Below are 12,021 nucleotides of genomic sequence, written 5' to 3' on the forward strand. Positions count from 1 at the left end.
GGGTGTGCCTGTGTGTGTGCCCATGTATGATGCTCTTGTTTGTGTGCATGTGGTGTGTGTTGTTTGTGTGCGTGCGCGCGTGTGTGTGTGTGTGTGTGTTTCTGTCCTCCGAGCAGTCCTCCGGAAATGTGTGGGTGACTCATGAAGAGATGGAGAACCTGGCTTCGTCCACCAAAGCGGTCAGTACCATCTGGGTGCTCCCCTTCCATGTTAACCCCACCCAGCACTTTCTCACACTCACACTGGTCCCTGCGGCAACACACATGTCCTCTCCCTCTGCAGAACCCTTACAAAGACCCAACCACATCACACACTAACGCCTTTTTTTTTTTTTGCGACCCCCTGCTCTTATCTGAATGTATTTGTTGGATGCAACACATGTAGCAATGTTAATATGAATGCTAGTATGCTAGCAGAGTATAAGCTGAAATGAGATTTGTGAGTGTGTGTGTGTGTTTCTGAATTTATATTATGTGTGTGTGTTTGATTAGCCCCTGTCTTGCTAACCTCGTATGTTGTCTCCACTATGCTGCCACTAAGGAGAATGAGGAGGGCAGCTGGGCACAGGTGAGGTTGATTTCCCCTAACTGAATCTGTACCAGGACTCTTTATGCATTCGCGGGCACATGCTTCGCAACAGCGTTATGTCGCAGTGTCGCAAAAGCATTCACACCTTTTGAAAGTTTTTTTTTTTTTTTTTAGCTTTATATAATGCTACAACACAAACTTTGAGGGATTTTGTTGGGATGTTTAGAGCAGTACAACGACTGTGAATGGGAATTAAGAGACAGCATGGTGGAATAAAAATCTGATAAGTGTGGCATGTATGTGTACTCACACGATTTATCTGTTAAGACTTTTAAAAACCATACATTTTCCTTTCATTTCACAGTTGTACGTTATTTCGTGTTGGTGCATCAGATGGGATCCCAATGAAATAAATTGAATTTTGAGATGTAACATGAAAAACGTCCACAGCAGTTCTGGAAGGATACTTGGTACTGTTAAAGTGTTTTAGAGCATCATGCAGACTCTAAATCCTAAAATCTACTTAAAGTTGAATTTTTATTAGTAGTAGTGGTGGTAGTAATAATAATAATAATAAAAAATATCTACTTCATACTATTACATTTGTATTTCTGTGATCATTTCCGTCACATTTAAAAAAAATCTAAAACAATTAACTTCATGACGGTGACACGTCTGTAACGTTTTCTGCTGATATCCCTCCAGACATTAGCATACGGGGACATGAATCACGAGTGGATAGGAAACGAGTGGCTGCCCAGCCTTGGCCTGCCCCAGTACCGCTCCTACTTCATGGAGTGCCTGGTCGACGCGCGCATGCTGGACCATCTGACCAAAAAGGACCTGAGAAGCCATCTGAAGATGGTGGACAGCTTTCACAGGTCTGCAGCTGTGATGCTCAGCTGTAGCATCTGAGCTGAACCTGCTCTACCTTTCATCTGATGACTTGATGCGTGAGCTGCAGAGATGGAAAGGATACTGATTCATTGTGTGTGTGTGTGCGTGTGTGTGTGTGTGTGTGTGTGTGTGTGTGTGTGTGTGGGTGCTTTTTATGTGCCCCAGGGCTAGTCTGCAGTATGGAATTATGTGCTTGAAGAGACTCAATTATGACAGGAAAGAGCTGGACCGACGGAGAGAAGACAGTCAACACGATATGAAAGGTACCGTTTACACACAGTCATCCTCATGTGTAACACACACACACGCATCCATGCATGCATGAATGAATAGGCTCTACTGTTTAATCAGGAAAAGTGGGATTTTTTCTGGAGAACCGTCTTGTGGTTTCATCCGATAGTGTCAATTTGTGCTTGGCACTATAACAGGTGCTCCTTAAACTGTCAAGAAGCCAGTCTTGTGATCTAAAGCCCCACTTGCGTGTGGAGTGCCCCACACACACGCTGGCGCACACATTTAAATCTAGCCGTCCCTCTCGCCCTTTTGACCTTGAGCTCAACGCATGAACTTGACTCAGCTGTCGCTTCGTATCACAGTCCAACTCTGTTTGCGTGCACATAAACACTCGCGCGCGCGCGCACACACACACGCATGCACACACACACGTTGCGCCTGTTCCAACTTGGAAAGCTGGCTGACAGCTGTGCTTCAAGTGAACAAAGGGAGTGTGCCAGAGAGTTGACGCCATGCGGACATGCACATTACCTCTTTCACTAAACGCCTCTATTTGCTGTTTATGAGGCATATTTGGTGAAAGTGTTTATTTAACGCTGTTCCACCGCTCCGCTTTTGATTTCAGACGTTTTGGTGTGGACCAACGAACAGGTGATCCACTGGGTCCAGTCCATCGGTCTGAGGGAGTACAGCGGCAACCTGCTGGAGAGCGGAGTTCATGGGGCGCTCGTCGCTCTCGATGAGACCTTCGATTACAGCAGCCTGGCGCTCATCCTGCAGATCCCCATGCAAAACACGCAGGTGGTTATACAGGAAACAGCCGCGTACGGATTACGTGTGTGATCCCATTTAATTTGTTACTTCTGCTTCGTCTGGTGTTACATGGAGTAAAGTTTTAAATGAATGGGTCAGGAGCTACGAAGTGAAATTCTGTACAAGCAGCTCATAATTTATTGCGAAGTTAGTTTCAACTCTCTTAGCATCTTAATTTAATGTAAATCGATATTAACTGGACCGTGAGGGTTTTTTTTTTTTTTTTTTCAAACTTCAAGCCATTGTCAAATTTTAATTGTCAAATTTTAATTAATATACAGAGAAGAATATGAGTGTACTGTACACTGGCTTTTTTATATTTATAGCATTACCTGATTCAGGTGAGAAAATAACTGCTTCTAACCTCTAAAATTAAAATTAAAGAATCTTGAACTATTCCTTTAACATGTCCACATTTATAGCTAATAGAAAACTCCCCCAAAAACACAACCATTTGATACACTATTTCACTTCCTGTTTTGCACTACTGGAATATATAGCAGCGTTATTAGTGTAGTAATTGGGAAAAATCACTGTATGTCAGGCAGTATTAACATTATGCTTGATCAAGGTTTCAATGAATTCTGTGTTTTTCAGGCAAGGCAGGTTCTAGAGAGGGAGTTTAACAACCTTCTAGCTTTGGGAACAGACCGCCGACTGGAGGAGGTGACTTTTTTTTATAGTCTCTTTGGTGGTGATTGTTTTTACTTAAGCTGTGCTATGTTTTACGATGAACTTTTTCCCTCTCTGTTGCATCCTCAGATGATAGTTTAGTGTTTTCCTCTTTATAAACAATACACTTTTCCTCTACTTTTCCTCTCAGAGTGGAGATGACAAGTCATTTCGGCGCTCACCCTCGTGGCGCAAGAGGTTTCGGGCTCGTGAGGGAGGGACGGGTCTGGGGATGATGGCAGGCTCCATGGAGACGCTACCTGCCGGCTTCCGCATGCCCGCTATGTCAATGCCGCCGTCCATGAATTTGGCTGCCAAGAAGCAACTTCAGCCTGAAGGTTTGTTACAGTGCTAGCAGCCACGTTCACTCCGGAGCTGCTCTCTGGTTAGACCGACTGACTAACCGCATGTTGTGTCCTTTGTGTCGTGCCGTGCTCAACACCTACTTTGCCACGCCTTCTTAAGCTCCTCCTCCTGCGCCTCCGAGACTTGACCCCTCTGCAGTGCGGACCTACTCCTGCTAACGACACTCTACTTATTAACAGGAGCACTAGTGCTAACGGGTAAGTTTGTTGTGTTTTCTAGCTGAAAGTGTCTGTTGGTGGACTGTCATAGGGAGCTGACTTAACCCTTTCATGCATGGTGGTCACTACAGTGGACGGCTGTCTAAAAGCCATTTTCTTGTGCTTCTTGTGGATTTTTATGTTATAAATGCACACAGACCACTGAAGTGGACACTAATGCATCATAAAATACACTATCAACTACTGGCTATCAGCTGCAAATGCAAGAAATTATCTTTGTTAAATCCAATATGGCCGACCGACCCGGTCCCTCCTTCTACTGTAGACGACTCTTGCAGGTAAAAAAAGTATTGTTACATCAGATTACCCCTAAAGAACAATACTACTGATGTATTTTTCAAATAACAACTTTGTATTTGGAGAAAATTACAATTGACCACCTAAAAAAAATTAAATTAATTTTATTTATTTATTTTACAAAAAATGTTCCTACTTTTTTTTATGCCCTAAGAAAATAAAAAAAATGGGGGGAAAATCCTGACACAAAGGATCATAATTCATGCGTGAAAGGGTTAACATATGTCTAGAGGACTGTCAGTGATACCCTCTACTGAGAGGCTAGTAAAAAAAAAAAAGACATTTACTAAAATATGTTTATTAAAATAATCCTACAACAAACTCATAAGTGTTAGTAAAAATCTTAAAGTAGGCAGCAGCAGCATTTTTTCCAGGATAGATTTTGAAACGCCTTCAGAAAGCCTGAGTTAATATGAGTCTTCACGGAAACAAAGTACGAACAGGCATGAATAAATACAAAATAATTGAAATATCTGCACAGTGCTGTCCTCGGTATTAAAGTCTTCATTTTCCCTTCCTTTCTTTCACACTGCCATCCTGTCTCTGACTCTCTCTTCCAGTGCATTCTCATTACTTGTACGGACACATGCTTGCGGCCTTTTGAGAGTGATATGCCAAATTTGGAGAGGGAAGGATTGGGTGCGCCAGGAGGTGTGGGGGGGGAGTCTTCTCCCCTCTCACGCCCAGCCTCTCCTCCCACCTTCTACATCTTTCTCTCCTCCCCCCCTCCCGGACTCGTGCAATACAGGGGGGCACCTCTGACCTTTGCTCTCCGAGAGCGCTCGTTGGCTGCTTTCCACTGCTGCTGTAAAGGAGGCTCGTCCCGGTCTCGCCTTGTTTACCCCAGTGCTCCCAGTAGCCTCGTTGTTGTGGTGTCGTGTTCCTGCTCTCCTTGTCTCAGCTGTGGGGTCTAGTCCTGGTTCTGATCGTCCTGAAAACGGCCAAGACCAAACGAATCTTCCTGTGTTGACACGACAGTCGTGAAAAAGATAAGATTTGAGGAGATGACGAACAAGTCGTTGCTTCGGACTCAAGAGTGATGAATACTTGTATAAGTGGCAGACCACTCTGCACATTAACCTTCTACCGGTTATGCAAGGTATTACTCATTTATCATCTCTGTACAGAAAAATGGATGACTTATGTTTTTTATAGAAATATTATATATATAATATATATATATATATATATACACATATATATATATATATTGGAAATATATATGGAAAGTAATATAATATTGCTGTTTGAAACCCAATGCCCTGTATTCAATAGTGACTGTTCTCTTTCTCCTCCTTTCCCTTTCTCTCTGTGTTGGACCTTTGCGTGTCGTTTGCTGTGCGCTGTGTGTGATTTATTGGTGGGAGGGACTCACTGAAAGAAGTGTGTGTTTTTACAAGGACTCCTCACAGGTTCATGGGTCCAATTCTCTCTTCTTCTTCTTCTTCTTTTTCTTCTTCTTCTTCTTCTCCTCCTCTTCTTCTGTCCCCCCCACCAAACCTTTTGACACGATGTAGCTGTAATTTCTCTTCCTCTCTTCGCCTCTGTCGCCTTCTGTATGACACTATGTAGCCTAGAGAGAGAAATTTAATGTGAGGCATGAATATGGAGTGTGTGTGTGAATGAGAGAGAGAGAGAGATTGAGCAAATCAGCCTATCTCCTGGAGACTTGTAAAGGGGTCGAGTGTACTTGTGGGTGTCCGTGTGTTTGCGTGTGTCCGTGTGTGTGTGTGTGTGTTGTGTGTGTGTGTGTGTGTGTGTGTGTGTGTGTGTGTGCGTGCGTGCGTGCGTGCGTGCGTGTGTGTGTGTGTGTGTGTGTGAAAGGCCGACCCTAACCACGTGACTTTGACTCTTTGTGTGTGTGAATTTTAGTGTGGACACTGTAGCTCACTTCTGTCAATTCCAAACTTTCTCTCATGTCAAACAATAAATTGCTGCTCAGCATCAGTCAGTGACTTGCGCTGCTCTGCACTGGCCTTCAAAAGCATCCATAGCCCTTAAAATATTTGAAATTTTGTCATGTTACAGTCACAAAGTAAATGTTTTGTTTGTTCTTTTGTTTTTGTTTTCTTTTGTTTGTTTTGTTTTTTTACCAGGATTTTATGCAACGTATGAACTTGAACTAGCACAAAGTTGTGTAGTGACAGAACAAGGATTTGTGGTTTTCAAAATATTTCACAGAAGAAAGTCTGAAAAATGTGGCATGCATTTTTATTTCACCCTTACTTGGGATTCTTGGCTGTTTCTCTGATTAATTCCCTCTTCAGCGTGGCCCTTTCAGTTTAGCCATGTCGGTGTGTTTGCAGTTGAGATTTTTCTTTAAGCATCTCCACAAATTTCATCTCTGATCCGTCTGTTGTGGATCTAAATCAAAATGCGTGCCACGCTTTTAAGGTTTTTATTATAGTACACATGACTTCAAATTGATCAAATATGCTGACAGTTTTATTTGTAATGTGAGAAAATGTGAAAAGCTTAAGGGGTTATGATTACTTTTGTAAGACAGTGTAACTGACAGACATGTCTTATCCTGCTCTACCACCTCATGGTCAGTTTTTGTGAAGAAATGCCAGTAGGTGGTCCATACACCCAGCTGACCAATTCCTCCAATGAGAACACAGCATATGAACTCATGAACTCCTGGATGGCTGTACAATCTTTTTTCATTATTATTATTATTATTTTTACAGATTTTTCCAAGGTGTCTAAAAGGTGTGTAATGTGCTATGTGGCAGCTATGAGTACTGTGTCTTTATTCCAGGTGTGAAACAATGCTGACAAATCAAGATTTTATTATTTGGCCATCTGAAAAAAAAAAAGTACTGTATTTATGACACTATATAGACATGAGTAAAGCTGTTTTTTAAAGAATTGTGACTCTGCTCCTTCCTGAAGTGCTCAGCACTTTAAAGCCACAAAACAGCTTATTGAAAACCATCTTTATTCCAAGAATTAAAACAGAACAATATCACTTTTCAGAACATCTACAAATACACAACAATCTTAGTTATAAAAGTCAAAAAATAAGTTAGCAAAGATAAAAAATAAAATGGCAAAACCACTCTGTAGAAAAAAAAAGGGGAACGTATTTACAACAAAAGCATTTATAACCTGTTTAAATTAAGCAGATCTTGGTCAAAACTGCCATGGTACATATTGGCCCCACAAATAAATTCATGTATTTTATTATTTTTTTAAGCATTAAACTCACACAAAAAGAATCAAAGATACGGAGGAAAACTTAAATTAAGTTAGAACAATACAATCCATCTGTGAGTCTGGAGGAAGGTTTAACAGAGATTCACTCAGATGACTAGGATTTTGGGTTCATGCAGCAAAATCTTTGAATCTCAAGTTAGACTGAGCATCTGTAGCTCTGACAAACAGGACTGGACCACAGGATAAGGCATGTAATACAGGGAATAAGGCCTCATTGTAAAAGAAGGAATTCAGTTTAGCCAGTAGACCCAGTAGAGTTGCGATGACAATTCATTAATTCGGATTTTTGATCGTTTGCATAAGACAGAAAACCAAAGTTTGTAGATTCACTAAAACAAAATAAGTACTCCAGTCAAACGGCATCACCGATTAGCTATTTTTCCTCTATAATTTTACAGATCTCTGTGCATCTACATCTGTTTTGAAAGGTCTATTTGGGAATGTCTACAGGAAAGGCCACGGCTCCGTCTGAAGCAGAGATGCTGTCCACAATGGAAGTCAAGGCCTGCATGTTTCCCTGCTCAGGGGATTCAGCAGCACTCAGGAGATCTGAAGGAAAAGAGACAAGAGAGAGAGGGAGAGAGAGAGAGAGAGAGAGAGGCCAAATCACACAGTCAGTATCGTCGGCAAAGCACTAATCTGTTTGCGGGATCCGGTGAAGGTTCATATTCGTCCGCGCTCACCCTCACCGCTGTAGCTCGGCGGACACTGCTCCGGAGTGCTGCTCCACTCGGGGCTGCTGCAGCAGGTGCTCCCCGAACTGGGCTCGCTGGACGACGACACCTGTTAGCACAAAGACACGCATGCAGAAGTTGCTGTCAGTCACTTACAATGCAAAACTGCACACAAAAAAATCCAGCGCAAAAGATTGATGTTTTCGAAACCTGCTGTGTTAGTTTGAGAAGTGCATATTTGACTAAAACATAAGCCTGTTAATTTAGAAAAAATTAACATCTGACACCTAAAAATCACCCACTTTATTATAATTTTTTTTTTATTATCCTACAGCTTGTTTTCCTCACTTCCCAACAACTTCTCAGCCATTTTTCTCCACATTCGCCTGTCATCTTGGCTCTCTTTATCCCTCTCCTGTTGTACTCACTCTGGGCTGGGTCGGGGTGGGTCGATAGTGCAGTCCCTGCTGTCCCGTCTCAGTGTCCTGCTGGTTGAGAGAGGACACCAGAGCTTGTAGCCGTTCGATGTACTGTATGGCGCTCCGCAAGATCTCCACTTTGGGCAGCCTCTGGTTGGGGTTCATCAAGGTGCTCCTCTTCAGAGCATCGAAGGCCTCGTTTACCTTCTTCAGGCGTCTCTTCTCCCTCAGCGTTGCTGCTCTCCGGCGATCCATGGTCACAGTCTTTCTTTTGCACAGCTTACAGGCCCAGGGCAGGCACTGACCGGGGCAGTGGGTCTCAGAATGAGGTGACAGGCTGGAGGGAGACGCTTTATCCTCAGTACTTGCAACTCCGACGCTGGCACCTCCAGCAAGACTCCCACACAGGCCCATCATGGAGTTTCTGTCCTGGTAACCAGCTTGGTCGTAGGTCCCAGGTAGGCGAGAGGGGAAGTAGCTGTCCCCTCCTTCATAAAATCGCTGATCAGGAAAGAAGTATGGGTTGGTCTCAAAGAGCTCCATATTGGCCCGTGTTGTGCTCGAGATGTAGAGAGGGCAACAATCCCTGCTTCGTTTGTCGCTGCTCTTCAATGAGTGGTCTTCGTTCTTGCCTCTGGGATGTGTGTTGGACTGTACGCGTGTGCGCTGTCTTCCCCTTGGCCTGAGTTTGCGATGAGTGGAAGACGTGTGGTGAACAACTGGTGTGGAGCAACTGTAGGCTGGCATTTAAACCCCTCTGCCTTCTGCAGGATCACAGGGTTAAATTTAGCACGAGCCCCCAGAAACCTGACACGATGGTTAGCTGTTGCTGCACATCTACACTTCACATCTCTTTTGGGCCGTGCTCTCTAGGGCTTTAAGGCCCATTCATGTGTTTCAGTGTGTGGGTTTGAGCACTTGCTTATGCGTGCGTGCGTGTGCGCCAAGAAGCCACAGCGCGATCGAGTTGCCGTGGAAATGGAAGAGATAACCTCAGATCAAAGATGTTGGCCTTAATAAGTTAATCCCGGACTTGCGTTCTTCTCCATGACGCGGGACAAAAAGACGCTTTTCCACGGGGGCGGGGGTTGCCAATGTGGTAGGAAGAGTCTTGACGCAGCTGCCACCTCTACTAGGATCGAATCATTTGTAGTGTCGAGAAGATGTTTGTGACCAGAGATAGTTGCTTACTCAAAACTAGGTCGCAAAGGCAAATGTCAGGTTCACGATGAACATCCGTGGATGTGTAAACATGGTGGCATTACAGGGAGAGTAATTTTTTTGAATGAGGTTCTACGAAAAGGTTGTATAAAGGTTGTTATAGGTAATATGTTACCTGTAAGAAATAACTCTGTTGGCGTCTTAATTTTGTATAAAGTCAGATTGGTTGTTCTTAGAGGCTCGAGCAAACAGCTATTCTGATAAAAGCATATTTTCGTGGTACAACACTGATGAGTATTTTATGACTGGTGTCACTTTTGCAGTGGGGACTTTTGCACACACAAGATGTCGATTACTTGCACATGAAATGGGGTTTGAAGGGTTTGCGCCACTAGCTATTTTCCTGTAAGAAATATGTAAAATATTTCCATTCAGAGAAATAATTTGACAGAGAAATGAAAGTTGTGAGAATGGCAAAATATTAAACTGTTTTATGAGTGTTAACTGTGCCCTACTATTTTATTTGGTAGTTATTTTTGACTGCAAAAGCTTCAATTGTGACTGTGTTAATTTGTGCTTCATACAGGAAGATCACTGGTGGAGCACTGCTTCCTGCCAACATTTCCCCGAGTAATGACAATCAGATTATGTGTAAATTACAGACCAATCCTAAAGTCGGTCCAGTTTGAAATGAAATTTTTTTCACAGCCATCCTTTTAAATTAGTTACTTACTCCAACTGGAATTACATGTGACGTTCTATTTATGTATTTGACACAGGAAGATCATTGTTACCTTTACTTCAGGGGCTTTAATCTTTATAATCTGTGTAAATATTATAAAAGAGCACTTGCAAACGCCACTATGACATCAACAGAGATTTGGACTGTAGGTGAGATAATAACAATTCATCAAAAAGTCACTTAAAACATCCAGATTCGTTTGTCCTGCAGACTGAAGCTAACAGGTTGTCTGAAAGGGACCAGGACCAAGATGTACTTCTGACATCTTAAAAGTAAAATATCATTCCGGTTTCTCTGTTAAAAATGGAGGTGGTGCCACATTAATGATCCCCATTTGTAAAACATATAGTCAGAATGGAACATGTAAAACATTTCTGGTCCGAGTAACCAGAGTAAAAATAAAGCTGTGTAAAAAGGCAGTGATGCTATGTTTGGGAACCCTATTTTATTGATTTTTAAATTATCTTTATTTTGATTTGCTTTAGTTGTTCTCTTAGTGTTTCACACAGGAAAATAATTGATGTTTTACTGGGAATCTCAATTTCCCGATAAAACAATCATCTTTTCCTAGAGAAATAATCTGTCTGCTGCAAATGTGATGAATATCTAAAGGTTTGTAATGACATTCTTAAGATTAGAGTTATTTTAAGATAGTACAGTTTCAATTTGGTCGCAGCCCTTCTGGCGCAAGCCTTTAGTTTCATCCTCAAGGACTAATGAATATGGATTTATACTTAATAAGGAAGCCGTGAGAGCCATCTACTGCAGGTGAGCTATAAACTGCTTATAAAATTTGACAGAACCTTACTTCAAAAATCCTGAGCTATGCCTTTGAAGCTCATTACATTGTTGTTGGGTTTCATATTCTTTTATTTTCCTCCCAAGAGGATTGCACAATGTGATGCAAGAAGTGTCACTTCTGAGCTCTGTATATAGCAAGTCTGGACAAGCATGAACAGAGAAGTTTAGTACCAAAATTACTCTGGCTCAATTTACTCTTTGAAATAAAGGGGTAATAATGAGACCACTGTGCAGAGGAAATGGCTTTGGCTCGCCTGACCTCTTTCAGTCAGTCATAGTTTTAGCTCAGCCAGCAGGTGTTAATCCACCCAGAACGCGTCTTACCTCATAGCTCAGCAGCTAATTCTGACTGGCTTCCGCTAGCATGGAAGCATAGCCAAAACACACACTTCCAGCAGCGGAGAAGCCGCAACGGAATGACAGACACCATTCAAGATGTGCTACATCCCTGCGTATCTCGTATCACTGTCGTAGATTTATCACTGTAACACTTATAGCTAACAGGAAATGCTTGCCGGTGGCAGAAGAATTTGGATGCGGTATTTTGTAGCAGCCCCATGCAAACTCTTTGGTGGCAAATTGAGTGAGGTACATTGAACCAATTGGCCTTTCTCGAAAATTCTTACATTTTAGTGACGCATTAATTGGGCATGAATGGAAAAAAAAACTTACAGAAACTGTAAAATTATAAATGATTTTTTTTTTTTCTAAGAACCAACAATACAATACACCACATATTAATCAGTGGTGAAAGTTGTGGTAAATAAAGTGCAAATATTTACATAGCGATTAGTTTTAGGAAGATTTTTAAATATTTTACAGTTTTACAATCATTGGTTAACTTCACAAACATTTCTTTGGAGAACGAAAGGAAATAAATTCATATCCACGAATGACATGGAAACCTAAGACAGAAATGGGCACAACTAAGACTCTACTTATATTACGCTCTCACCTAAAATTGCCCAGCTTAAAAATCA

General features: G+C 42.1%; 2 protein-coding genes across 8 annotated transcripts in view; one reads left to right on the forward strand and one right to left on the reverse strand.

Moving 5' to 3' along the window:
- Positions 1-6,893, forward strand: part of ppfia4 (PTPRF interacting protein alpha 4) — a 60,520-nt gene extending 53,627 nt beyond the window's left edge. For 5 of the 6 annotated variants that reach the window (XM_016676012.1, XM_016676011.1, XM_016676010.1 and 2 more), the window contains 9 exons: positions 117-179; positions 541-567; positions 1,234-1,409; positions 1,591-1,688; positions 2,285-2,460; positions 3,070-3,138; positions 3,296-3,482; positions 3,610-3,707; positions 4,586-6,893. In XM_016676012.1, coding sequence (XP_016531498.1) covers positions 117-179; positions 541-567; positions 1,234-1,409; positions 1,591-1,688; positions 2,285-2,460; positions 3,070-3,138; positions 3,296-3,482; positions 3,610-3,668 — 855 coding nt within the window. In that variant the 3' untranslated portion in view covers positions 3,669-3,707; positions 4,586-6,893. The remainder of the gene's footprint in view (positions 1-116; positions 180-540; positions 568-1,233; positions 1,410-1,590; positions 1,689-2,284; positions 2,461-3,069; positions 3,139-3,295; positions 3,483-3,609; positions 3,708-4,585) is intronic. The other variant, XM_016676013.1, reaches the window with a different exon arrangement.
- Positions 6,691-12,021, reverse strand: myog (myogenin). 2 transcript variants are annotated; one of them, XM_007561264.2, is made up of 3 exons: positions 8,347-12,021; positions 7,934-8,027; positions 6,691-7,793 (listed from the first exon to the last, which is right to left on the reverse strand). In XM_007561264.2, exons 1-3 carry the CDS (start codon positions 9,082-9,084, stop codon positions 7,675-7,677), a joined length of 951 nt encoding a protein of 316 aa, XP_007561326.2. In that variant the 5' UTR covers positions 9,085-12,021; the 3' UTR covers positions 6,691-7,674. The 2 variants fall into 2 exon arrangements, with proteins under 2 accessions (XP_007561326.2, XP_007561325.2); XM_007561263.2 differs by having other exon boundaries at positions 7,928-8,027; positions 8,347-12,018.

Source organism: Poecilia formosa, unplaced genomic scaffold (assembly GCF_000485575.1).
Source record: "Poecilia formosa unplaced genomic scaffold, Poecilia_formosa-5.1.2 Scaffold124, whole genome shotgun sequence".
NCBI lineage: Eukaryota > Metazoa > Chordata > Actinopteri > Cyprinodontiformes > Poeciliidae > Poecilia > Poecilia formosa.

Coding starts and splice junctions, on each gene's coding strand:
- myog (XM_007561263.2), bottom strand. CDS start 9,084: ATGCCAGCCTACAGTTGCTCCACACCAGTTGTTCACCACACGTCTTCC. Junction 8,028..8,346: donor CCACCCCGACCCAGCCCAGA/GTGAGTACAACA, acceptor TTGTGCTAACAG/GTGTCGTCGTCCAGCGAGCC. Junction 7,794..7,927: donor GCCGAGCTACAGCGGTGAGG/GTGAGCGCGGAC, acceptor CTTTTCCTTCAG/ATCTCCTGAGTGCTGCTGAA.